Source organism: Aulonocara sp. 'chitande type north' Nkhata Bay, linkage group LG23 (assembly GCF_057382095.1).
Source record: "Aulonocara sp. 'chitande type north' Nkhata Bay isolate Kocher_YH1m ecotype deep benthic linkage group LG23, A_spYH_male_GT1.1, whole genome shotgun sequence".
Lineage (NCBI taxonomy): Eukaryota > Metazoa > Chordata > Actinopteri > Cichliformes > Cichlidae > Aulonocara > Aulonocara sp. 'chitande type north' Nkhata Bay.
In genome coordinates this window covers 26,185,776-26,211,419 of record NC_141365.1, presented here as the reverse complement: position 1 = coordinate 26,211,419, position 25,644 = coordinate 26,185,776, and the positions used below count along the sequence as shown (strand labels likewise).

At 40.6% G+C, this 25,644-nt stretch overlaps 1 protein-coding gene across 2 annotated transcripts in view; it reads left to right on the top strand.

Annotated features, from left to right (window-relative positions):
- The window catches only part of LOC147301972 (inactive dipeptidyl peptidase 10-like), a 122,120-nt gene extending 99,542 nt beyond the window's left edge, over positions 1–22,578 (top strand). For both annotated transcript variants that reach the window (XM_086282310.1, XM_086282311.1), the window contains exons 13-27: positions 525–632; positions 3,538–3,629; positions 4,151–4,198; positions 4,289–4,407; positions 6,994–7,041; positions 9,920–10,009; positions 10,185–10,254; positions 10,760–10,888; positions 10,973–11,029; positions 12,331–12,385; positions 13,468–13,567; positions 14,189–14,247; positions 17,747–17,816; positions 18,056–18,129; positions 19,766–22,578. In XM_086282310.1, the coding sequence (XP_086138436.1) occupies positions 525–632; positions 3,538–3,629; positions 4,151–4,198; positions 4,289–4,407; positions 6,994–7,041; positions 9,920–10,009; positions 10,185–10,254; positions 10,760–10,888; positions 10,973–11,029; positions 12,331–12,385; positions 13,468–13,567; positions 14,189–14,247; positions 17,747–17,816; positions 18,056–18,129; positions 19,766–19,894 (1,248 nt within the window). In that variant the 3' untranslated portion in view covers positions 19,895–22,578. The remainder of the gene's footprint in view (positions 1–524; positions 633–3,537; positions 3,630–4,150; positions 4,199–4,288; positions 4,408–6,993; positions 7,042–9,919; positions 10,010–10,184; positions 10,255–10,759; positions 10,889–10,972; positions 11,030–12,330; positions 12,386–13,467; positions 13,568–14,188; positions 14,248–17,746; positions 17,817–18,055; positions 18,130–19,765) is intronic.
- Positions 22,579–25,644: the final 3,066 nt, after the last annotated feature.

The following is a 25,644-nucleotide window of genomic DNA, read 5'->3' as shown; positions in this document are numbered from 1 at the left end:
CACGTGACGCCCATTCACACCTGACAATCACAAGGACATTGTAGCAGAGACATCGGAGGTTAAAGACCATTTAAAGTATGAGCTGACCGTGTTTGACATCTGTGTTCTCACATGCTCCTCATTTATATGATGTCTAGAAAAGTCCAGGGTTCCTGTGGATGTGTGAAAATGGCGTAATTTTTTTTTGGGGTGTTACTAGCATTCTTTTTAATGCTTGAATAAGTGCATTATAGCGTAAAAGCCTGCAAGAATAATGAATAAAGATAGATTTTCAAGGTTTGTGTATACAGGAGCATCCCCTGTGCTTGGATAAGGGGTTTAACTCATGGGGCGGGTTAGTTTTCACAGTAGGCGAGACGTGAAGGTTAAATCTCCTGCACAGCCGCCTCCTTTAATGTCGTATCCATCGATAAAAATATGCGTAGCTTATTTTTGGACTGTGTTGTATTGCTGAGTCAGCATGCAGCAGGATGCGTCCATGCGTGAAGAATGTGACCTCTGAAGTCCTGAGTTTCTCTCTGCAGGGACAGGATCCACTGTTCTCCAAGGACAGGAGCCGGTTTTTCCTCACGCTGCCTGTGAAGCAGGGAGGTCACGGAGACTTCCACCACATCACGATGTTCACCAAGAAGGTGATTTACAGACGACACTCTGCTCTTTTCTCCACGTCCTCGCCACAAGTGGTGTCGCCAGGACCGGATAAGAGTAGGACGACTGTTTCATCCGTTACTTGGCTTTGATTTTAATCCCAACCACAGTTTTTATTTAATCAGAATACTTTATTAATCCCTAAGGAAATTATGTAATTAATCACAAGTAATTTAAATTTAATCCCGTCTGGAACCCTTTAAACCTTTTATGTTGCAGAGGTTTTCTGAACTATATTTAATTAAATATTTTATTGAAATGTTATATTTAAGATTAAACGGTTTTGGTTATCCTGAGAGGAAACTATTTTTTCATGATGAAATAAAATGTTCAAAAGAGCTTTAAAAATATATTCCCTTTCATGTACACATTAAGCTGGAATTTACTAGTAATTAAAGTGGACCATTTATGCCTTCTCCTTATTTTCTGGATATATACTCACTGGCCACTTCATTAGGTACACCTTGCAGCTGTCAGGTTGTATGCTCTTCTTGCCTTCAGAGTTGCTTTAATTCTTCAAGTCACAGATTCAACAAGGTGCTTGGTGCATGTTGACAGCATCAGACGGTTGTTGCAGATTTGTCAGCTGCACACCCGAAAGGTGCTCTGCTGGATTGAAATCTTGTAAATATGGAGGCCCTTTGAGTATAGCCACACACCATTACACTACCTGAAGCCAGAATCACTGATATAGGGCAGGATGGCTCCATGCTTTCATGTAGTTTAGATCAAATTCTGACCCTACCATCTGAATGTTACAGCAGAAATACAGACTCATCAGACCAGGCAATGTTTTTTGAATATTTTGTTGTCTAATTTTGATGAGCCCGTGTGAATTGTAGTCTCAGTTTCCTGGTCTTAGCTGACAGGAGTGGTCTTCTGCTGCTGTAGAGATACTCTTCTGCATACCTTGGTGGTAATGAGTGGTTATTTGAGTTACCGTTGCCTTTCTATTAGCTGAAAGCAGTCTGGCCCTTCTCATCTGACCTCTGACATCAACAAAGCATTTTCACCCAGCGAACTGAACATTTTCTCTTTTTCTCTGTTCTTTTTGAAATACTTAGATCAACAACTGTGTCATGCTCAAAGTCACCGTTCTTCCATTCTGATGTTCAGGTTGAACCTCATTAAGTCGTCTTAAGCATGTCTGCATGCCTAAATGCACTGGGTTCCTGCAGTGTGATTAGATTAGTCTATGTTAATAATGTCATCCTCTAATCGCTCAGTTTAAGACCATCTTTTCAACCCAGCTGCTGTTTAGACACTTTATTTATTTATTAATGGCTACAAATCAGAAGAAAGCTGGGTTTAAAGTGAGGTCATCACCAAGGTCCACAGAATGATTATGTAGATCTTTGAATGATGTAAAAAATACGCTGCTAGAGTCACACAATATAAACCTGGAAATGAGCATAGTAGGGCCACTTTAAAATAAAAATACAATCTGGATTTTTATGAATTAATGTTAAGAACAGAAGCTCTTATAACTGTGTAATTCCACATGATGTATAAGATGCAATGAAACAAACTGCATTCGCAGGTCACTGAACTTCAATTATCAGCTCAGTTTTATATGAAACTTTAGGACATTAAAAAAAAAAATTGGTCATTAAATACACAGAAGCTTAAAAATTGATCTAATTTACTTCAGGTTCTTCAATTGTTTTGAGTTCTTTTTCCTTGTTCACATCGCTGAAGGTTGTAGTATACAGACAGCTGTCACTGTGCTGCTTTGCTAATAAAGAAAAAGTCAGGGTCCAACTGGTGGGTTGGACCTAAAAAGGAAACAATTCTCACAATAAAACGCATATTTGCATATTTGCAACTGTCAAGAAAGAGGAGGCACAGAATCGGGGCTGGCACCAAATGTTTAATTGGAGAGAGACAGAATATCAACCAAAAATCCAGAAACACCATTATATAAAAGTTATAAATTGATCTGTATGTTATTGATTTAAATAATTATTTGAAGTCAGTTGGTAATGCCGTTGGTGACACACTACGCTGTAACTGACTGAAATCTGAAGACTCAAAGAACACCATCCCCCACGTGGAAACATGGTAACTGTACAATACGACTTCATGAGATCCTGCTTCCCTCAGCCAGGACGCTGAAAATGAGTCATGGATGGCTCTTCAAGCAAGACATTGACCCAAAACATATCACCAAAGCACCAAAGGACGGGCTAAAGAAGAAGCACACTGTGATAAAAGAGTAGTCTAACCAGACTTCAGACTATATAGAGCTGAAGCTGCTGAGCTTTAGCCAAAAAACCTAAAGGATTTAGAGAGTTTCTGTAATGTGGAGTGGACCAAAACACTTCCTGGGATGTGTGCAAACCTGGTGACCAACAGGAAACAGCTTACCACATGACTCTTGTTTTGATTGGGGATCAAATACTTATTTATTCAGTGACATGCAAATCAGTTTTTAACTTTTATGTAATGTGGAGCCTGAATACACAACCCCCAGACTTAATTTTTTTATTTAACCTTCTTTTCATAAGGAAAAAATAATCTTGAGATTAAAAGTCTCTTTTGTCATGAGTGTCCTTGCAAACAAGGACAGCAGTACAATCATAGGCTGCACAAAACAATATGAAGCACACACATCCAAATCCATACACCAGTTAAATATGGGCAAAGGATGAACATTAACAAAGAAATTTCTAAACTTCACTGTCAATAAAAATGATTATCTTTGTCAAAATAGCAGTCGAATGCCAGAAACAAAGATAATAATATTCAGACAGCATGAAGTAACTTCATCAAAGTCATTTAAAACTGCATTTCCTAACTAACCAGTCTGGGATGAGAGACTCCAAGTCTTATCAGTTCTTCACTTTGTTTTCACTTCAGCATGTTTCCATCAAACTGTTTGTCTTTCAGCTGCGAAGCGACCAGGACGAAGTTCGCAACTTGACGTCGGGAAACTGGGAGGTGACAAAAATTGTGGCGTACGACGAAAACAACCAGACTGTGTAAGACTCAAACAAAATCATAACCCGTGTTGTCTCAGCAAACACTGATTGATATTTGAGAGGAAGATGTTAAGACGCTTCTCATACAGCCACAAAAATGAATGTTTTAACACAGACTGTGTGGCTTTTCGTTGCCAGGCTGTAATTATAACGCTGGACTCAGAAAGCAGTGGCTCAGATGTAAAGTAGACGATGAGAGAAAGGAAAAACACTCCTGCTAAAAGCCTAATTTTTCTCTAGATGAAAAGCCTTTTTTTCATTTTCCAACCAAGAAACAGAATAAAAACTCTTCTTTCTGTCTTATTTATTTTTTCCCATTATCACTGCTAATAATAATAATTCAGCTTCATTGAGGAGGAGGAGATAAACGTGTGAAAACAACAAGTGCTTTGTGAGCTGCCAGTTTCATGACAGCACAGATCTTTACTTACGGTTGGGCGGACACAGAGACGAGTGCAGGCGGATGGATAATGGATGTGTGACCTTGTCCTACTTTAGCTGCTCTGCTTTCCTTCACACAGATACTTCCTGAGCACAAAGGACGCTGCAGAACACAGACACCTATACAGGTGAAACACACACTTAAAGCCTTATTCCCCCAGCCTTTGTGTGTGTGCGTGTGAGGCTCGGTAAACATTTTGTCCCCTTTCCTCTGACAGTGTGTCGACTCTCAGCTCGTTTCCACGGCGATGCCTCACCTGTGGACTGCGAGAGGGATGCACCTTCTTCGATGCCAACGTCAGCCCAGACGCACAGCACGCCATCGTGCACTGTCGAGGTCAGAGAGGGTCGATGCACATCCCGCTCGGGGAAGCATCACACACACAAATTATGAGGTCTCGTGTGAGCAAGATTTGGCATTTTAATGACAGAGTGTTAATGAGCACTCTTTCTGAGCTTATGAGTTCTGACCGGCAGAGGCTGTAACACATGGTGAGACTTTACGCCATGAAAGACAACGTTTGAATAGAGAAATATTAAGAGTTATGTGTGAAGAGGGAAGTCCTCTTTCAGTTTTAAAACTCTATATATGGGGGCTTAATGAGAAACCATCTGGTCCTCAGATGAGAAACAACATGATTTATTGCACAGTGTAATTATTTATTTAACAGAAACTGAGCCAAAATGCAGAAACAGTGTGTAAAACAAGCATGGATCACCTCACTGCTTTCACAGGAATGAAAGTGTTTCTGCTTTCTATCAGGCCTCAGTTAGCATGTTAAATGTTAAAATTCATGACAGTCAAAGTAGAAAAGGATGGGACAGGTATGGCTTCTTTGGAAGGTTTAGCAGGAGAAAGCCTCCTCTCTCTAAAAACAGCAGGTTTGTAAAACTGCATCTGAACAAACCACAAGACTTCGGCAACAATGTGTTTTCGAGAGACGAGACCAAAGTAGAAATGTTTGGTCAGGATGCACAAAACCAAAGACCTCATACCAGCTGTCAGCACGGTGGTGGAGGGCTCATGATCTGGGTACCTTGCGGTCATTGAGTCGACCGTGGACTCAGGACAATGATCCCAACCATAGCAGCAGATCTACAGCTGCTGCAATGATTCAGTCAAACGTCTCACCTCAGCCTGACTGTAATGCTCTGGTGGGATCTTAAGAGAGCTGTCCATGAACCTCAATGAACTGGGATAATTGGAGATAAATTATCTGAATTTAAGGAGCGAGACCACGCTCCTTCTGGGTATTATCTATTTATGGACCCCATCCCCATTAGTTTTTTTGTTTCCTGTTCTCATGCTGTCCTCCCAGGAGCCCAGCATGAGTAGAGGATATCTTTTTTTCCTCTTGTACTTTCCCATTGTAGTGTATATTTCAGTGTTTTTTTCTGTAACGCTACCGATCTCCGACCTGTATCCCCATGTGATGTCTGTGTTGTGTGTGTAAGGTCGGGGGAGTCCTATTTCACTGCAGGGCAACCTGCACGTGGCGAATAAAGCCTTGATTGATTGATTGATTGATTGATTGATTGATTGATTGATTGATTGATTGATTGGACCAAGTGTCCTTCACAGTGATGCTGCTGAAGGTGCTTCTACAGGCTGCTGAATCCTGAGGTCTGCTTAGGTTCAGCATTTTGGTTCTTGTTAAATAATGACACAGTGTAAGATGTCGTGCTGTTGTTCATCTGAGGTTTTATTTAAGTAACTTTAGAACCTGGCGAGGAACACATGACTGTATTATGTCCCCATATGTAAAATCTTATCATTGAATTAGATTTTCCAGTGTAAATCAAAAACACTTGTTTTTATTTTACATTTTTAACCCTTTAAAACCGGTCAGAGCGGGCACGCTCCGTTTTGCGTAACTATTTTTAAATCCTGGTAGCTCTGCAACCACGTAATATAATAATAATAATATATAATAATATAATAATTTTTTTTGCATATGAAACCGGAGCAGTTGTACTTACATCTTATGCCATCAGCTTGTCCTAGGTCACGGCTTCCTTCCACATATAGCTTTGCAAAAACTGCATAAAAAGCAGTTGCAGCAACAAAAACACAATATTCCAGAAACACGCTTTGCCGATCCGATCAGCTGTTTGTAACACTTCCTACGTCCATCAGCGTGAACTATCGCATGTCCGCCATGACCTGCCCGAAACCGGAAGTGACGTCATTTTCGCGGAAATGTAGTTTTTTACCATCAAGGCCTCAGGGCCTATACTTGTGTTTTTAAAAGTTATGTTTGACTTTATGACTTTCTGTGTCGTTTCTGGGATGCTTAGGACTCATATTGGACTGCTGGAAATAGTTTATTTTGATGCAGATGCTGCTTTTTTGCAAATTTGCACTATAATATTTATTTTCGTTTTTCCTGCAGTGTATAGAAATTGGTGTATTTCAAAAATAAAACTATGAAGACACTCAAAATAAATTTCCTGTGGTGGGAAACTATTTTGTGCAACTTTTTTGTATTTACAGTTTTGAGGGATAAGCCTTTCCAGTTGGCTTTTTGGCTTCTTTGGCTCCATGCTAGCCATGCTAGTTTATTTCTCCAGACAAATAACGCACTCAATCTAAAGCCAGACAACACCATCTATCGACAACATTGTTCACTTTTACTTTCTAATATGGCAAATGCAAAGGAAAGCTGCATTTAGAGCTTGGCTGAGAGAATTAAACCTGATTGAAATCTCCAGTTTCACTCTTTTTGCTTTAATTGCATAACAACTGCAGAAATAAAAATAAAAATACTCCTGATGTTCAGAATAAGTTGTTCTTTTTTGCTTTTGCATGACTGATAATTGGTCAAAACACAACCTAAAGCAGGCTGCATCAGCATGGAGCTTTTTATTCACAAGCACACAGTCATCTCTCCCCCTCTCTCTCTCTCTCTGTCTCCCATCGCAGGTCCCGGAGTTCCAGCTGTGCTGCTCGTCAGTCTCGCCGACGTGGACTGTGAGTGGAGTCTTTACTCCGCCTGATGGTGTTTGTGCGATGTTTGTGTGGGCGGGCAGATGTGCTTTTTTCTCACTTCTGCTCTGAAATGGAAAATAGTTTTCTGCAATTAGGCGACATCATCTCATTTGTGTGGAAACATGAGCAGCTGCTGGATTTGGTGCCAGACTGCGCTGATAATTTCTGCATTTTGGAGGCGTTTAACGTCTTTGTATCACAGTTTAAACGGGCGGGTGTCATCGCTTAGTGTTTTAGAAGAGCTAATCATCAGCGGGGCTGCAAGGGGAATTCATTAAAAGATTGTGAAAGAGTGGATTTGGATACCATCTGTGTAAGTTAGTGGTGCACTGATAGAATGCCAGAGAGAGGACACCTACACTACATTTCCAAAAGTATTCACTCAGCCATGGTGTTCCAGTCACCTTCATGGCCACAGGTGGATGAAATCAAGCAGCTAGCTGTGCAGACTGCTTCTACAAACATAGTGAAAGGAGAGGTCACCAACTTCATGCACAGTCGCGGCAGTGACACCTTTGCTTGGCCGTGTGCTTGTGCTTCTTCAAATGCACATGAGCTGCAGAATTTTCCGTTACACAAAAGCAGGAATTAAAAGCTGAATTAAAGTACAGTAACAGTTTCCATGTGTCTGTTTTTAGGAGAAATCACCTCAAAATGCTACAGGGCAGCCTCGTCGTGTCGAGCCACATTGTGTTGTGTTAAAGTCAGGCTGAAGTAACAAACGTAGTTATGTTTTCTGGGGTTCCTTTTGTGAGAAATTCTTCCAAATGCTGAAGTTTTCAGGGATAACAAACCAGATGCGTGTCGTGAGAGGATCAACTTTCTCCAAAAAAAACATGCATGTTTAAAAAACATCACCAAGCTCGCTGTTGCTTCTCAGTGAGTGTATTACTGCCACTTGCTGTGGCACTTGGAGACTATGGGGGCAGACAAGAACCCACTGAAGGTCCAGGGCTGAAAAATAAATCCACAGCTGAAGTACCAAAAACTGTAGTTTTTCTAATGCCTGTTTGAGGTGGACTCTGTCAGAGGGCTCGAGGATGGAGAAGAAAGGAGCAAATTCACCTTTGATATACAATCAACCAAGTTTCCTTATGCAAGTTTTCCTTAGAAATAAGATTGGGGGGGGAGGCGGTATGAGAAATCAGATATAGTTTATCAGAGAACACCACCATGACTGGTCTGCAATATGGATTATTTATGTTGCTTATCAGCAAATGCTTTCAGCCTGTTCATACAGTGGATTTATAGCCAGTTTACCCAGCAGCCTTTGCTGAAGCCTGGTGCGTTTTGCAGCCACATAAAAAATAGATGAATTACGACTGAAGGTCTCCCAGTGCATTTGCTGCATAAATGAAGCAGAGAGAAATTAAACAGCCAAGAGTGACAGCTGTCAAGTTAAGTCTGTGATTTTTATAGTCCAGTATTACAAACGGCAAATCTTTCTCACGGGGGTTTCACAATCTGCACCAGCTGCACTCAGACTGATTTGAAAAAGGTGAAAACACGCTCAAAAAACATTTTGTATTAGGTAATTTGGGAAGAGTGACTAATGAAGCATCCCTCTGATAAGACCCTGCTTTGCAGTAATAGCATCTTGGGAATCCTCCTCAAATAATGAGTGTAAAGGGTTTCCTATAAAAGGACATTTTCCTTAAATAACAGGTAGAAGGTGAGTGGTCATATTCTAAGCAGGGTCATGTTATATTGAGGCCTATGTGGTGTTTTAGGAGAGAACTGCAGGTGTGAGTGTTTTTCTCCTCAAAGGTGATTTTGATGTGTTGCCAAGCCAGAAAATATTTACTGGTTGGTCTGGTTCATGGTCATCAGTAAACCAGTCTTACACTGCAGGTTTTTCCCAGTAATCCATACAGTAATGAACTTTCTGAACTCTTCTAGCTGATCAATCATACATCAGAGGCAAAGCTCAAATGAGAAACTGTGAGCATGTTAATAAAACTGCAAGTTAGAGCTTTTGCTATTAATCAATGAGGACCTGATGGAAAAACACCAACACAATTAGCTGCTCATTACAAACTCGCATATGAGTGTCGTGTACCTTTTAATAGACACCTCCTGTATGAGGCATCTATTTATGACACTGTTTAGTCTTTCTAGCCACGATATCGGCTGTGTTGTAGTTGGATAAACATTAGCAAGTTTTACATTTTACTCAAGCAGGCTCATAATCCATGCTACATGCAGCGGCCTCGGTCTGCAGACCCTCAACTGAGATAAGTAAAAACACCATGGCGATCTTCTGATCTCTAAACACAGCTGTTTGAAGGTAGGGGTCATCCTCTATCAGGGTCAATATTTGGTGAGAACAGAGAGTCACGTGCTGGGTTTTTCCACCCACAGGAGGTAACAGTGAAAACTACCATACTATACTAACTTTATTTGTAAAGCACTTTACAAACAACCACAATGAACCAAAGGAGAAGATGCAGGTTTTAACGAGATTTAAAAACGAACAGAGAAGAGAAATTGTTCCACATTTTAGGAGCTGGTATCAGATGTTTGAGTTTGTGCTTTCTGACCAAACATCTCGATTTTGGTCTCTTCTTTCCAAAGGACATTGTTCCAGAAGTCATGAACTTGAACGTTTATCATGCTAACTGAGACCTGTAGAGTCTGAGATATAGCTCGTGAATAGCAACGTCAAGTCATGACTTCTTTTTATTGTGTAAAAATAACAGTGGCGTAATAACCAGCAGTCGATGAAGTCTTGATAGAAAAACACTCAGAGAATTAACTGCTCCGCTCTGAGCATCCTGGACCTCTTAGCACCTTTTAATGATTTTTCTCGTCTTAATAACAGCTTTGTTGCACTCTGATAAACACGATTTCTTCTTCACAGCGTATTTCGTCTTGGAGAACAACCTCCCCCTGCGCTCGGCGCTGGAGACTAAAAGGATGATTCGGACGGAGCTCACTAACACAACCTTTGGTACAAATTATCTGCACTTAACAGCTGTGCTAGTGTGTGAGCTTCATGAGATAATTGAGCCACTCCGAGCGTGTTTGAGTCTGTGCACCTGTCGTCATGTTTGTGTGTCTGTGCGTGCATCTTTTTTTTATCCTCGCCTCGTCTCCAGCTAATATTTCTGCATGTCTTCTCACAGGGCTGCCTCTGAAGCTCATCTATCCTCCTGACTTCTCTGACTCCTACATCTACGGCCTTCTTCTTATTGTGTAAGCCTTTTCCACTTTATTACATTTGCCTTTTTTATTTTATTTTATCGCAGCACTGTGAGCTTCAAAGGTCAGACTCTGTGAGGACAGCTAAAAATGGAACTGCAGTGTAGCTGCAGGCTGTCGGACACATTTGTGGAGATGAAAATGGATGTTTGAGAAAAATGTAAATGTCATAGCTAAAATCAACCTGCAGTTTTATATACATGCGGACTGGTTTCAGAAAGACGTGGTTATACAGAAGTCTAAACAACCTTCAGTTCCCTTCATTTATGTCCTTAGTTAACATTTTTCTCAGGGTTTATGCCCTGGGTGGCTAGTTTTAAGTCTTTCTCAGTACAGCATGATGCTCATTTTGTAAATTATGGTGACCATTAGAGCAAAAATGGGTCAGGGCCAAGGGTCAAAATGCTTCAGTGAAGCGCCACTCTCACACAGTAAACTACAAATATGTCCGGATCTAAGAGTCAGTACATTAATGTGAGTAAAACAACCTTCCCGACAGCGACAGCTCTCCAGGCACCCAGACGGTGACGGAGGAGTTCAGGCTGGAGTGGGACTCGGTGCTGGCAGGATTGGCGCAGGTCATCGTGGCGCGGATTGATGGCAGGGGGTCAGGGTTCAGAGGTCAAAGGTAACAGTTTTTGTTTTTTTAGTAACAGAAGTTGTTTCAGTCCTTTCTGACCTCACAGTTTCTTTGTCTTTTGTCCTCTGGCAGCTTTTCACAGCAGAGGCTCGGCATAGCGGACGTGGAGGACTACATAGCAGCTCTGAAGTACGTAGCGTCCACCCTGGAGTACCATTTCTCTGTTAGACAGAGATTTTGTCAGAGCTTCGCAGATGACTCTGTGGTGTTCTTGGGCGGGAAAACATAAACAAGATGCATACGTTAAAAAAGTTAAAAAGCAAAGCAAAACCCTTAAATGATCTATAACAAGAAGCTTCTGAGTCCTGCTTTGTATTTTGTATATATTCATTTCGTTTTCTTTGTTATTTTTAAAATTATTTTAAGAAGTTTGAAGTATGTAGTGCCATAAAACCCAAGGTCAGAGTGAAGTCAGAGGTCAGATGTGACACGATATTTGTAGGATATTCATAATTCTTTCCTAAATGTTGCTGATACAAACAAAGAAAGTTTGACCTTAATAAACTTGTCAGAGTTCCAAAGTAACGTAATATATTTAAAATCCTCCTGTTTGTCATTCCCTACATGTCTATATGCTGTCAATACACGATATGGCAGTAAGAAACATTAATGATCACTTTGACTTTCAGCTCAATCTGTTGACCTTGAAGAAGAGGTCAGAGGTCAAATGTGATTTGAGGTTTAAACCTTTATATGTTACTTTCTGTACTGACGACACACCAAACTTGTGAGAATCATAGTTTCTGGGTTTTAAGGCTTTTTGTCATTTTTCGACCAGTAAGTTGACCTTGAAGACCTCGATGGATGTAAGGCTAATTTTAATGACTTGTTAATATGAGTGCACCTTACTCGCCTACAGAGTTTTATCAAAATTCATTTAAACCTTAAGAGCGTTCATGTTTACAGACAGAATGAAGCACACATGTAAAATCCTACTGAAAACATAACTCCTTGGCCCGAAGCAACTAATTGAGTTTGTGAACAGAAGAAAATCAATCGAATCTCTGTTTCCAGTTTTCTGGATATAAAGGTGCTTGTTTTATGAGCTCTAAACATCTTTGAAATGGACATTTTAGAGCTTGTCACTGTTTCTTAAAAAAAAAAAAACATTTAAATGGTCATTTTTACAACTGTTACACCTTTTATTGGAATTGATGAGATGATTAGAATGAGGTCTGGTGTAAGTGATCTTTGTTCAAAACTTTGGGAGATGTAAAGAAAAAAATTATTTCTTTATGAATAGTAATATTTCTGGAAAACATAAATTTGCATTCAAAAACTTCTCTCACGGCTTTGACCTTTGACCTTCCTTATGTAGCTTCAGCAGAGTGTGTGATGTGTGAAATGAAATATAAAGTTATAATTACCTCTCTTGCTTTCTGATACCCACTTCCTCTCCACTCGTTAAAAATAGCCGCTGTGTTTTTCAGTTTCCTGGCGGAGCGGCCGTTCATCGATCGCACTCGTGTTGGAGTCTTCGGCGAGGTTAGTCTCTCACGCCCTGACCTAACCCTGAATACACGTGTGATCGGTACAGTAACTGTAGTGGCTGCCCAGTCAAAACTCTGATTTCTGTTTCCTCCTCATCCAGTGAATTAATCCCACAAAAAAGAGGAAATGAGATTTTACAAAGAAAACATGGTTAAAATGGACTCTGCCATCATTAATTATAACAACTCAGTGAAGCTTCAGTCTGCCTATTTAAGAAGTAGAAACCACTGTGAATCCATTTCAGCCGCTTTGGTACAAAAGAAAAAGAGGTGCACTGGAGTATGGAGGGCTGTGAGTGCCAAATGAATTTATTTGATGTACTGAGGTAATTAAATTCCTCATTAAATTATAATTGAATCTAATAATAATTAATTAAAATAATAAATGCTGTATTAACTGTTTTAAATGAAATTACTTAATATTAATTATTTGTATATTTAAATAATTTTTCATTTACAAATGTAATTATTTATTAATGACACCTTAAATGAATGATTTAATGATGTACTCAGTTAATTCATTTTGGCACTTGTGGCCCTTCATTAGGAGGCAACATTTGTCATCATGCATTTGTCATCCAGGGACTACTTAAAGGTTCTGGCCATAGGAGACTTGTTTATGACCTGTACCAGGAGGAACAGGAGTTTCTCTTGGTCTGAGTAGTCTGGGTACCGCTAGCTAGCACATGAAGGTCTGTGTGACCCTCCAAGGATACGCCTCCCCAAACCATCACTGCCAAACGGGCCACACTGGATGATGTTGAGCAGTGTATTTACTCTTTGAGCTACTTGTAATATAATGCTCCTGTTTTTAAACCCAGAACAGCCCACTAATACCACAAAAACCCAATTAAATTACACATTATTCCCTAAAATTTAGTTTTGCCTTTCTTTATTAGTTTGTTAAAGATATTTCAACAGTTCTTGCTGCCAGCTGCTCTTGCTGGAGACCATATATAAATGTAATGAAGTACAGATCCATGCAGAGACTGCCATTTTTTGATGCTGTGTAAACACGATAGAAACGTCCTGTGTTTTCTCGGTGCAAGTGACGCTCCTCTAATGTCTCCCTTGCAGGGCTACGGTGGCTACCTTGCGCTGATGATGCTGAAGTCGACAGAGAAGCTGATCAGCTGCGCAGCTGTTCGCGCTCCCGTCACCGACTGGAGCATGTACGGTGAGCAGGAATTTGAATCCTCTTTAATACAACGCTCCAGAGACGCGGAAATATTTATTACTTCTGCTGCTGCTGCTGAACCCGGCTAGTCATTTCTCAGAACACAACATCTTTATCCTGCACAATCTTTTTCATGTGCACTGCCGGGGTAATGTCACTTTAATTATCCTTTGCGTTCGCTTTCGGGAATTCAGGGTTATTACATTTAAAGATGAAAAAGTTCTCGTCAGTTCTGGGAGGGAATGCTGGGCGTTAGCACTCCTGTACAGCTCAGGACTTCCTGCTGGCTGTGAGTAGAGTTTAATAGACTGAAGTGTTGCTGCAAAGCCTCTGCTTCAAAGAAAGCGTCTCTGTCTGTCTGTCTTCACTCGTAAAAAGCAGAAATAAGACGCCTTTCCACCTCCGACTGTTCTTCCAGCATGAGTCGAAGAAGACTTCAACTTGTTTTTTGCCAATAATAAACTTCAAATGTGTCCTCTAACATAATGTGTGGCTTCTAGCTTATTCCAGTGCCACTGATCTGTCAGATCCTCCAGAAGATCCATGCAGCACTTTTTATGTAAAGTTCTCAGGTTGCTGCTGACGTCATGTAACCTCTTTGATTTCCCTTTTCCCCTTCAGCCTCAGCCTTCTCAGAGAGATACTTCGGCTCACCTTCAACTGACGAGAGCAGATACCAAGTGAGCGTCTTCTGTCTTTTACCCACCTGCTTCTTTATTAACGGATGACTTAGATTCATTTCATTTTAGTCATAGTTTAAGCATTTAAACTCTTTTATTTTTATTCAACTAATTGTTGTAGCACGAGCGTTCCTCCACACGGCATCTTATTTTCCTGTCCATCAAATGTGAAACCTGTCCATATGTCCGCTCGTCTCTTCCTCCCAAGCGTTTTCGAGAGAAACTGCGAGCACGTGAGGTGGTTGAGTCGTTTCCCGAGGGCAGCTCAAATGTGTATGTCTGATTACTTCTGATTGGATTACTTCCAAACTCGTCCCGCCTTGCTCACAACTTCATAAGTTCTGATTGGATCTCTTCTCTCCAAAGTGTCCATCAGTTTTTGTTTAGTTATCATTTGTTAGTTAAGAAAATTAACACTGCTAAGAAATTCAGCTAAATGCGACTGGATTTGGGAAGTTGGATGTCCCTCATCAGATGGCGTGTCACGTTTGACCTCTGACCTCACATCTACATTTCACATCTGCCTTTTTAGGGGACGTCAGAAAGTATTACATGCTTAAAGATAGTAGAGTAAGCTGCATATACTGTAGTGTAGAGAGTGAAGTAAATATCTCTCATGCTACCAGTATCTGATTTTTTACTGCACTACAAGCTGCTTAAAGTACTTTTAAAAATAACAAAGAAAACAAGATGAATGTATACAAAATACAGTACTGTTCCCTTAAAAGTAAATATTGCCCAGAGAGTGAGCCGGCTTGGCGGAGGTTTGTGCTCTCCGAGTGCTTCTTGTTATTATTAAATCCTTTATTTAAACAGGCAGTCTTATTGAGATCAACATCTCTTTTTGAAAAGACAGACCTGTGTACAAAAAACATATACAGAAATTGAGACACATTATACACACAAAAAAAGAAAAAGGTGTGCTGGGGTTGTTGCAGGGAGACAAAGACGACCCTTTAAAGCGCTCCAGCGAAATCAGAGAATAGTTTTTTTTGTAGCTTGTTCCATTTATAGACAGCAATGTGTTTAAACAAGAAGCACAGCTGATGATAAAATGTCCTGCGACCTGACACCTTTATCTTTTTATCTTTACTGTGTTTAAACCGAGGCGTGGAGGTAAGCTGGCAGCCGTACAGGCTGCTTCATGCAGCTCAAATCTCTGAAACCAAGGAGAGTGCAAACTTAGAGCCACTTTAATGGGAAATGCAGCTGGCTGATGATGCAGGTGGCTGGGTGGGTTTCACCTTTACCTGTTTGATTCCCAATCATTTCTACATTTTACAGTATAGCAGAGGTTAGACAGCCAACACAAATTATACAGCTCCCATTTTTTAAAAGTAAAGAACAACCAGTAAAGAAGAAGAAAACATTTAGGAACAGAGAAATGCCATCCTAAAAAAAATAATAAAAATCACCCAGCTGTCCTCCAAGTGAAGGTTGCAGTCAGAGAGTGTTTTTCTTCCTAAGTGGGTTGCCTGTAACTGGGCCAGAGAGCTCTATTTTTGTGACTCTCGCAGCAGGGAGGGGTGGTCTGCTTCAAAAGTCACCCAGAGAAGGAAATGTGGCACAATCTGATCAGACAATAATCAGCAGGGCATCATCACTCACCCAGTCCTCCGAGATGCAGAAACAGACGGGTGAGAAAACATGCCGTGGTTGATGGCTGGTCGCGGGTTTGAATTCCAGCTGGGAACAAAATGAATGACAGCAGTGAGACTGAGACATCCTGTAATATTAAAGCTTCGCCCTCCCAGTGCGATCGCTATCAGTCTGGCATCTTGGTTTAAAAAAATGTTTTTTGCTTAGTTTTTAAATATCTTAATCCAAAAAAAGCAAATCAAAGAGCATGAAGGACAACAGACGGGATCATCACACTTAAAGTGGCTCACGTTACATCATGTGAGTCTAGCGCCTTTATTTCAGTGGCTTTAATTCAAGCAGACTACATATATAACTCTAAGGTCGAGTTTTTCCAGGCTAAATAAATATAAGAAATGACCTCAGATGGAAACACGAGCACTCAGAGAGCTCAAGTCACCCTGAAGGACAAGGGCTACACTGAAACTTTGTTTTCATTACAACATGCTGACGTCAATGTGTTACACTGTCATTGTGCTGCTAACATCAAATGTTTTTACTCAACAGAGGTACTCGTGTCCCCCAAGTCCTGGTATATTGTTGTGAAGTTTGAAGACGATACATAAAAAGTTGTGGATAATCTAAAGTTTTTACTGATATTCACATTCGGTGTGACCCTGACCTGATTTTTACTAAAATTAAATCAGATTGAGCTATTTTTGGTAACTACCATCACACAACAATATCCTGAAAACTGTGGACGCTGGACTGCTAACAAACAGACAAACAAGGGGAGCTGATTGCATACTTCCTCGCTTCAGGGGGTGAAAAATACTGATGGCTGTCGGTTCTACCCCTCAGCCTCCTATTAGATTAAAAAGGCACCTGCAGCACAAATACAGTGTAAAGGTCCAGTTTAGTGACTCTGATTAGCCAAGGTGAGGACTTGCAGGCTTAACCTTCCTGTTACCGCATCTTTGGGCTACAAGCCAGACTACAAACCAGTACTCCTAGTTTCAGTCCCAAGACTGAATGAAAGAAGAAGGTTGTGTCAGGAAGGGATTCCAGTGTAAAATATGCACCTAATCAAGCAAGCAGATAATCAATAATGTGAACCATGGAATGACGTGGAAACTGTGCTACTGCTGGCTGAAGAGGGAAGGCATGTTCAGAGGCAGTTAAAGAGAAGGAAAAGCAGGAGCGCCGGAGTGAGAGGAAGACCTCAGAGGAGGTTCATATAGTGAAGGATGGGCTGGTGTGACAGAGGAGGATGCCAGGCATAGCGTGAGATAGATGATCCAAAGTGGCGACCCCTTGAATGAGCAGCACAAAGAAGAAGAGACAAATAACCTATCATGCAGTTGTCATGCAGGGGGAAACAGGGCAGTTTGTGGCCTATAAACATGCTTTTTATTACTGTAAAGGTAAACATTTTAAAAAGTTGAATGGAGATGATGCGCTTACTAGAGGAATGACAGGTTTGGCACGTCTACGTTCGTATAATTTTTCATCAAGAAGATGGTTACTTGCTTTAATAATCTAGTGATTTCCAGTATATTTAGCTTAAAGCTTCTGTTTACTGCTTAACTAATTCAGAGTCACGAGGGATCTGGAGCAGGGTAGACCCCAGATAGATGGACAGAGAAACATCTCACTCTCACATCCTCACCTAGAATCACCAGTTAATCTAACATGCCTGTGAGATGAAGCCAAGCTTGCACAGGGAGAGCATCAGCCAACAAGAAAAAATTAGCTTCTTATATATTTTTTCCTGTTAATGATCTTACAATCCGCCTCCTCAAGTGGAAACTTCACGATTAACTTTTCTTACACTTTTGACCCTTCAATCAAATTCTGATGCTTGTAATGTTATGACCTGGTGTTAATGCGACAAATAATTTGATTTGTGTCCAATCTTCAGGCTTCCAAAGTGCTGTCCGGCATGAAAAATCTGGGAGGAACTCTATTCCTGGTCCACGGCACTGCTGACGGTATGCACATTTCCTTCATCCTCCTCACAGAACAGCAGAAACGGAGGATGTAATTTGACTTCATTTCACAATAACATCGTAGTAATGTGGGCTACTGAAGGTAGGCGTGAGTCTCACGAGCCTCTCTGCTATGCTGAGCTTTAAAACTTGACCTCGGCGAGTGTGGCGCCTTTTATCCAGTGGTGGAATTAACCTCTCCGACACTTATTTGCATGTCCTGTTTTTTTGTGTCTCGGCAGCCAATGTTCACTTCCAGCACTCGGCCGAGCTCATCAAGCACTTAATAAAGATAGGAGCCAACTACACTATGCAGGTAAACACTCGGCTCTTACAAAGAGTCTTTGCAAACAGCAGCTGTGGCTTTTAATTAAAATGGGTCATTCTCCATTATGTATCAGTGCACTGTTATGCAGAGTCTTTATTTACTCCAGTGTGGCACAGGAGATTTGCTGTCCTGTACTTGAGTTCTAAACTTCATTGTAAAAGTGTGACTTTTAGGATTTTTTTTAATATTTAAAAACTCACTTTACCCCACTTTAAAGGTACTTATGAAGAGCCATCATTCAATAAATAGCTTTAGTTTTGCTGATTACCTTATCACAGCTTAGCATGGTCACAGCTGGTCCATTTTTCACTTAAACATGTTTTAAAAACCTCTCTGTGCCAAACTTCACTGAAAAAAATGTGTTTTGTGACAATACTTGAAAACGGTTAAGTTTTGGAAAATATGCTAAAGAACAAACCTGTAAACATGTTGCTTTTATGCTTATAGTAAAATATATATATAATTAAAAACATAACTAATGAGTGAACTTTAGAGATGCTGCTAGGTGGGTATTGCTGCCATTTGACTGACATTTGCTTCTGTTTCCAGTGTTTGAATTAAGCTAAGGTAAGATAGCATATAAGCTAGCAAAGGTAGCATATTTCTTAAACAGTGATGCATATCATCTGTTAACAAGAGAGCAATTCAATCATATTTACCTAAGTATAGCTGCAAATACTGTAAATCATCTCTTCCACAGTCTTACAGTGTCAGTAAAAATCCACCTTTGCTTTGGTTGCTGGAAAATTGCGACCTGTCGTCTGTAGTTTTTCGCATTAGCAAATTCTTGCCAGCTATTCGCTGAGCAGTTGTCAAACCGAAGAGTAAACGCTGCACTTTCTGTAACATAGTTTGGTGATGTGGTAAAACAAACTTTTACTTGGACATTCTCTATTTCCAGTTTGCGTTACACTCTTCAGTTTGACAGTCAGTGAATAGTTGAGGAGTGTTTGCTGACAACTTGGTGTCTTTCATACAAAAAAAAAACTACAGACGACTGCAGTAATTTCCCAGCAACCAAAGCAATCACAAGGAGGTTTTGGTGCAGCAACTTCTTTGTAACCAGTTTCATCTGGTGATAGCCAGCAATCACTCTAAAAGCCCAGACTCAAATCTAAGTATCTCCCCAGAAAGTAGAGGAACCTGATTTTCTCTGATCCACAGATTTGCTCCTAGTTCTTCCACAGACAGATAAACAGATAAAAGCTTCTCACATATCTTGTTTCAAAGTGAGCTACGAGATAGGAGTGGGCAGATTGATCCAGATGTTGACAGTATTGATACTAAAGCTGGTATTGGTATCGGATACTAGCACGATTGGATTGATGCTCTCTTTGTCTCGTCTAAATTCAGCGCTTTGCTCCTGTTCATCAACAAAGCAGCAACACTTTAAGCTGTTAAATTTTGAGCACTCAGAGGATTTATTTGTTGGATATCTGCAGTCCAGTCACTATAAAGCAAGGAGACTCAAGGACAGACATTTCTATTGTGGTCAAAACCTTGAGCACATTCGAGTAAAGTGAACCTTGAGTGAAGAAAGTGAAGAATAAAACTTAAAGCTCACTACAAGAATTTTTCCAGAGGTTGTTCAGATCAGATAAATTCTCTCCTCTTTCTGGGCCAGATCTTCCCAGATGAAGGCCACTTCCTATCAAGACGCAGCCAGATTCAGCTGACTCACTCCCTAATTGGATATTTCAGAGGATGTCTCCTCGATGCGTCATCGTTACTCAACCAACGGGATGACGAGTGAGAGGGAACGGGCTCGCTACTGTTTCTGAGCGTGTGTGTGTGTGTGTTTTATACCTGTAGCACAATGTTTGACAGACAGGAAAAGCTTCTTATTGACATATCAGAATAGTCTGTGTCACCTCAGTAGAAATAAGTTTTCACCTGCTGTCAGAGGTTGTCAGTGACTGTCCCTAGATTTCCTTTTTTGTCCTGGTGGCACAAACAAGCCTGTGAAAGAAGCATTTAGAACTGTTCAAGCTTCAAACTGTGAGAAAACTGTGAGATCTTGTTGGAGTTGTTAATCGGAGTTCAAATATAATTGAGAAATTGCATTTTTTGAACCTTTAAGGTTTAGATTAGTTTAAAATCTGTGAATCCTTGTTGCCTAGAGTTTAACGGCTGATTCAGAAACCTGTTGTTCAAGGTGTGATTGAGACGTTCCTCCGTCAAAACAACTTAAAACGGTCCATGTATTCAAATATCACCAACCAGCACAAAAACCAACTCCTTTTTCCAGTTTATTCCTGATCATTAGTAGAGGAGGAGCTGTTTGAGGCAGTGTCCCAGTGAGGCAGATGTGTTAAAATACAGTCACACCAGGGAAAACAACAGCAACAAGTGGACGTCCAATCTTGTTGCCTTTTAAATTATTGCTTCGACTTCGGTGCGTCGAGGCAGTGATGAAACTGTAAGGTGTTTATCTTACGGTTTAACCCTCTCAGGCTCAAATTAAGTTTTTGTTGCTAATGCACAAAAGAATACCTGCAGTGGTACTTCTGAGTAAAAAAAACTCATAAAATATGTATGTGCGGTAACCAGGTTGTTAGCTTTTACTTGTTGCAAATCTGCAGCGCCTGCCTTGAGAGGGTTAAGGCGCCTTGAGGCAAATATTGTTGTCATTTGGCGCTATATAAATAAACCTGAATTAAATGGCAGTGTGATGGAGTCGATCTGCTTTCAGTCTGTGATTAATTGGGGTCATGTTGACAGTTTGAGTATGTGAGAATACAGCCGTAAAGGCTGATAAATCAGATAAAATCAAAGATCTTTTGCCAACTACATGCACAGAAACTCACACCAGTTACAACATCACAGATTTGAAACAGAAATTCCTCCACAGATAGTAACATAGGGGTTTTTTTTATTTTTAAACAATACAACCAGTTGAGTCGAGCCTCTCATTGCAAAGCATCTCAGCGTTGTACCAGGAGTTACTGCAACTTGTTGGCAATCAATCTGAGAGCGATTGCAGTCGGTCAAAAGGCAGCCTGCAAGTGTTTGGAGACAATCATCACAGTTTGTGCTTTGGTGTCATGGAATCATTACACTTTTTATTAGCAGTGTTGGTGGATATGAAACTCATTTTTACGAGATGAAGGGACTCGAACCCTCAATTTCCTGATCCGAAGTCTGACACCTTATCCATTAGGAAAGTGGTCACACACTGAAGCACAGACTTACTTCTGGTATGGTTTTTAAAGACGGGACTCTTGGCTCACACCTTGCATCAACTGTTGTGTCTTTCTCAAAATATTAAAGCATAATGATACCAACGATACCAACCTGACCCAGAGGTCAAGAATCTTCCAGAGCTGAGAGGATAAAAAAGTAGAAAAACATCAGTTTTATAGATAAAGCCATGTTTAAAAAACCGACTTCAAGGGCGTTTTCAGGTCATGTTGTTACCTTCTTTTTCTACGTCTCATTTCCCCGGGTGTTTGTGATGCTATCCTGTGGATTATTTATGTGGGGGCAGCTTACAAAGTTTGACTCATCAAGCTTATAGACAGCAATAGTGCTAAACAGATGTACGACAGTTACAAGATCTTTTTTTAAGCACGCTATGTTTCCTTGTCCTTACTGAAACAGAGTTATTTATTTATTTATTACATCTAAGAGTAGATATTTACCATTTCACACCAGTTTTTTTGGTGTTGTGCAGGTGTGGAGGAGCTTAATAGCTACTCATAGTTTGGCCTGGACTACATTTCAGGACAGCCTACTTTGGTTTAATTTTTCTCATGGGTATTTGAGCAGCTCTGTTGCAGGTTAAATTGTGACATTTGGCTTATAATGTATATTTTATGCTGTAATTTCTTTTTTTTTAGATAGCTGCAGGCTGTTCTGTTTTTGTATATTTAAGTATGTGGTCCAAAACTTGGTATAGAATCACCTTTGGCTGATTAAGTGCCAGAAGTTTTCACTGTATTTGGTTCTGTTGTTCTCCAACTTCAGTTTATGCATTTCCAGCTGCTTCAAGTCTTCTCTTTCGTAAATACATCGTGGTTGTAGTGTTATCCAGAAAACACTGCAATAAAAGCATAATAAATGTTATGCCAATACGACACCCGAGAGCGCTCCTCACTGTGATTACGGCTCTGAGAGCGATTCCCACAATTACCGCTCGGCCGCTCACAAGTGCCATCAATCACAGAGACGAGCATCCTCGGCGAGGTTCATCTCCACGCGAGGATAAAAACAGTTGCAGGAGCTGGCGTGCGTCGGGGGTGAAAAATCCCCCCAGTGCTTGGCTTGCAGGTAGTTGCCATGACAACTGTTTTGGTAGCCCAGGATACGGCCACTCTCATAATTCATTCAGAGATGAGCGCTTTGCATCGCGGAGCGAGCAGCTGCTGATGCAACATACTCAAAGCCATATGTATCTGTGCTTTGCAACATGGAGTCTGTGAGGGGATGGATTTTGTTCTGGGGAGGGTGGGAGGGAGGGGGGCAATGTGGATGTGGGATGAGTGATGAGAAGCTTATTGTAAATTTTTTTGCTGTTTTAATATTAAAGAATGATGAAGAAGTTTGAGCTGTGAGAGTTTCTTTGTTAAACACAGGAACACCTCGGATCTCAGTTAGGCTCATAAGCATGGACTGTATACGGAAGATGCAAGGCAACAAGTTAAATCAACACAAAAAGTGTCCAAAAGTTGATTCTGTTCATCTGGACGTAGCGTTTTGTGGGAGAACTGTACAGTACAATGTACTGTTTATAAGAAACCTGCAGTCATCTGAGACTGAAGAAGTCACTTGGATGAGTGACGAAACGTTTCTCCCACAAAATGCTATGTCCAGATAAACAGAATCAACTTTTGGAGATTTACTTACCCGGATGATTGAGCATGCATCAAGATGAACACAAAAAGTGGTTAAGCCTGAATTCTCGCTAATGTCCAGCAGGGGTGCCTGGCTGGATAAAAGCCTAAGATCTCCGCCACAAGGCGTAGAGGCTGCTTAACAACCTTCAGTCGCTAGGGAAAGATGTACAGTATATTTGCAAGAGGCAGGATATCAGCTGCAGAGAGATGCAGTTTGCACTTGACATTCACTCTGAGCTTTAGTGAAACTTGAAAAAGTGCAACACAGACTAGAAATGGAGAGTGTTAACCTTTGGCAAGCAACCTGCTAGCAACCAAGGCAGTCACAAGAAGGTTTTTCGGTGCAGTATCATATATCCTCTTTGTTACCAGTTTTAGGCTAGCAACCCCTAGCCAACCGGATGGCGAATGAAAATTTTGGCCTAGCAACCAGATGGTGGTTGCCAGATGACCACAGACTGGTCTCTAAGCCTGTGTGACTACAACTTAAATGAAAACCGCCCTCTGCCTCACTGGTGTGTTTCTGTGAGAGCTTCAAAGCACCTTGGGGGCATTCCAAAAGCGGAGCTCAGGGGTCTTTTATTTTGAAAATTGACTGGGTTCTATATGGTATTCCTGTGTCTGACTTCCTGTCCTGTGCAGCTTCTATCAACAATAAACCCAGTTCTAATTTGAGAATTTGGTAAATGGCCTGGTTCTTATATTGTGATCTTCTACTCAAAGACTCAAAACACGTTTTACAACATGTCTAATTCACAATCTCAGTCCTTTCTATCTCTGACTCACCTATTCTCATAACGATCGTGTAATTTCGCAGGACGAATTTGTGCCATTTAATTTTTCTGGAAAACGCCACTGTTTTAAGATTTTTCGCATTTGAATAAACAATAAACAGCTCCGGTACTAAAAAAAAAAAAAAATCTTGCTTAAAGATACTTTGAAATGCAGACTGAAGCATCCTGGGAACATACCACCAACTTTCCAATTGGTAGATGACCTTTACACGTGTGAAACTAAAGTCTCGCAAGTTTAACGTCTTACTGAATACAACATGATACTCAGTAAATTATTTAAATTATCTGTTCTGGTTCAGAAGGAAATAGGAAGTACGTGCTCATTGGCTAACACAAGTTATAAGTCTTAGAAGATGGTTATTTTTATATTTGTGTTTAACTGCGTTACCTTACATTTTGTGGTATTCCTTTACTAAGCTTTTATTGTTCTAACTACCGTATCTAAAGTAAGACCAATGTCTTACTAAGGTCTATAAATATATTATTATTGAGTTAAGAATAGTGTTCATAGCTCTCTCCTCCAGAGCAGAGATTGTTTTCAGATGCATCAGGGGACACTCGGCGTCTTCAGTAGCATCATACACATAATTCCTGCTGTCATTTCAGAGTCATTCATGAACATGTCCGCAGTGTTTCCCAGCCTCATCGTCTCCTGTCCCCCATCCTCTAACCCACATTCCTCAAGCTACAAGTAGGTTCTCATATTTTCTGTGTAAAGTGTCTGTTTGGCATTAAAGTTACAACAGCTGTCTTAACTTTCAGCATGAGTTGATATTTTAAATGTAGACACGGGTAAAAACAGCAGACTTGCTGTCCACAGGCATCAGTTTTCCACCAGTGTGTGGTTAAATCAAGTTTTCCTTTGTTAACTTCTTGGGCCTTTGTACCTGAATAATTTCCTCCCTTCATTTGCAGCCAAAGTAGTGTACAGTCAGCATTTTCTAGGTAGAAATGATTAGTGGCTGTTGTGCACAAATCAGCAGCATTTCCCTATAGACCACTTCAGGTCTCGGCTCAGTAGCAGAGCCTGAAGATTAGTCAGGAACTCGATGTGAAGCCTCCACCCATCGGTCACTGCTATGACTGAAAATGGTGCCACATTTGGCTTTACAACCTAGAGAAGTGCACCTCTTATAAAAATTCAGACATGAGCTGAGGAGGGGTGAAAATGCTTTGTGAACATGATAAATTAGCAACAACATAGTTGCCTTTAAATTTTCCAAAGTTTAAATTATTTTCTTTCTTTTTTTTCTTATAAAAATGACACAAAGCAACTGTGAACTTCACATATAGAGTATAAGTTATGCAAAATGTGGTTAGTTTGCACTAATGAGACTGAGCTTTACATGTGTGCTACTTTCTCTGGATATATGTGTTGCACAGCAAGGTAAATTTGGCACATTTTATATTTACATGACCTTGCTGGCATTGCCCTGTTGATGTGGTACTAAACCTATTTCCAACAGCTGTTTGTCCAGCTGCTGCCTCCTGAAATCCAGTCATTTTCTTAAGCTGGGTGCACACAGGACAGCTGATTCTCAGACTTGAAGGATGGACAGCATTGTCTTTAGATGTTTGACATTGCAGAGTTGGCTGCTGCAATGGACTCTGGACACAGTTTGTGGACAAATTTAAATGTAGACAGTGTCACGAGGACCATCTCACAGTGTGACTGCTGCTACAATCTGTTGGTCCTTGCCCAGTAAGAGAGGTTCATAGTTGGTGAACAAAGATAACCTGGGGAGGAAAAAAAGTCCATCATGCAGTGATCCAACTTGAAATGGCAACTTAATGCTGGCAAAACAAGGTTGAACAGATTAGAAAGAGTGGAACCCCCTGCTCTTATACACTGTTGTGATTTAGGAATCTTGGTA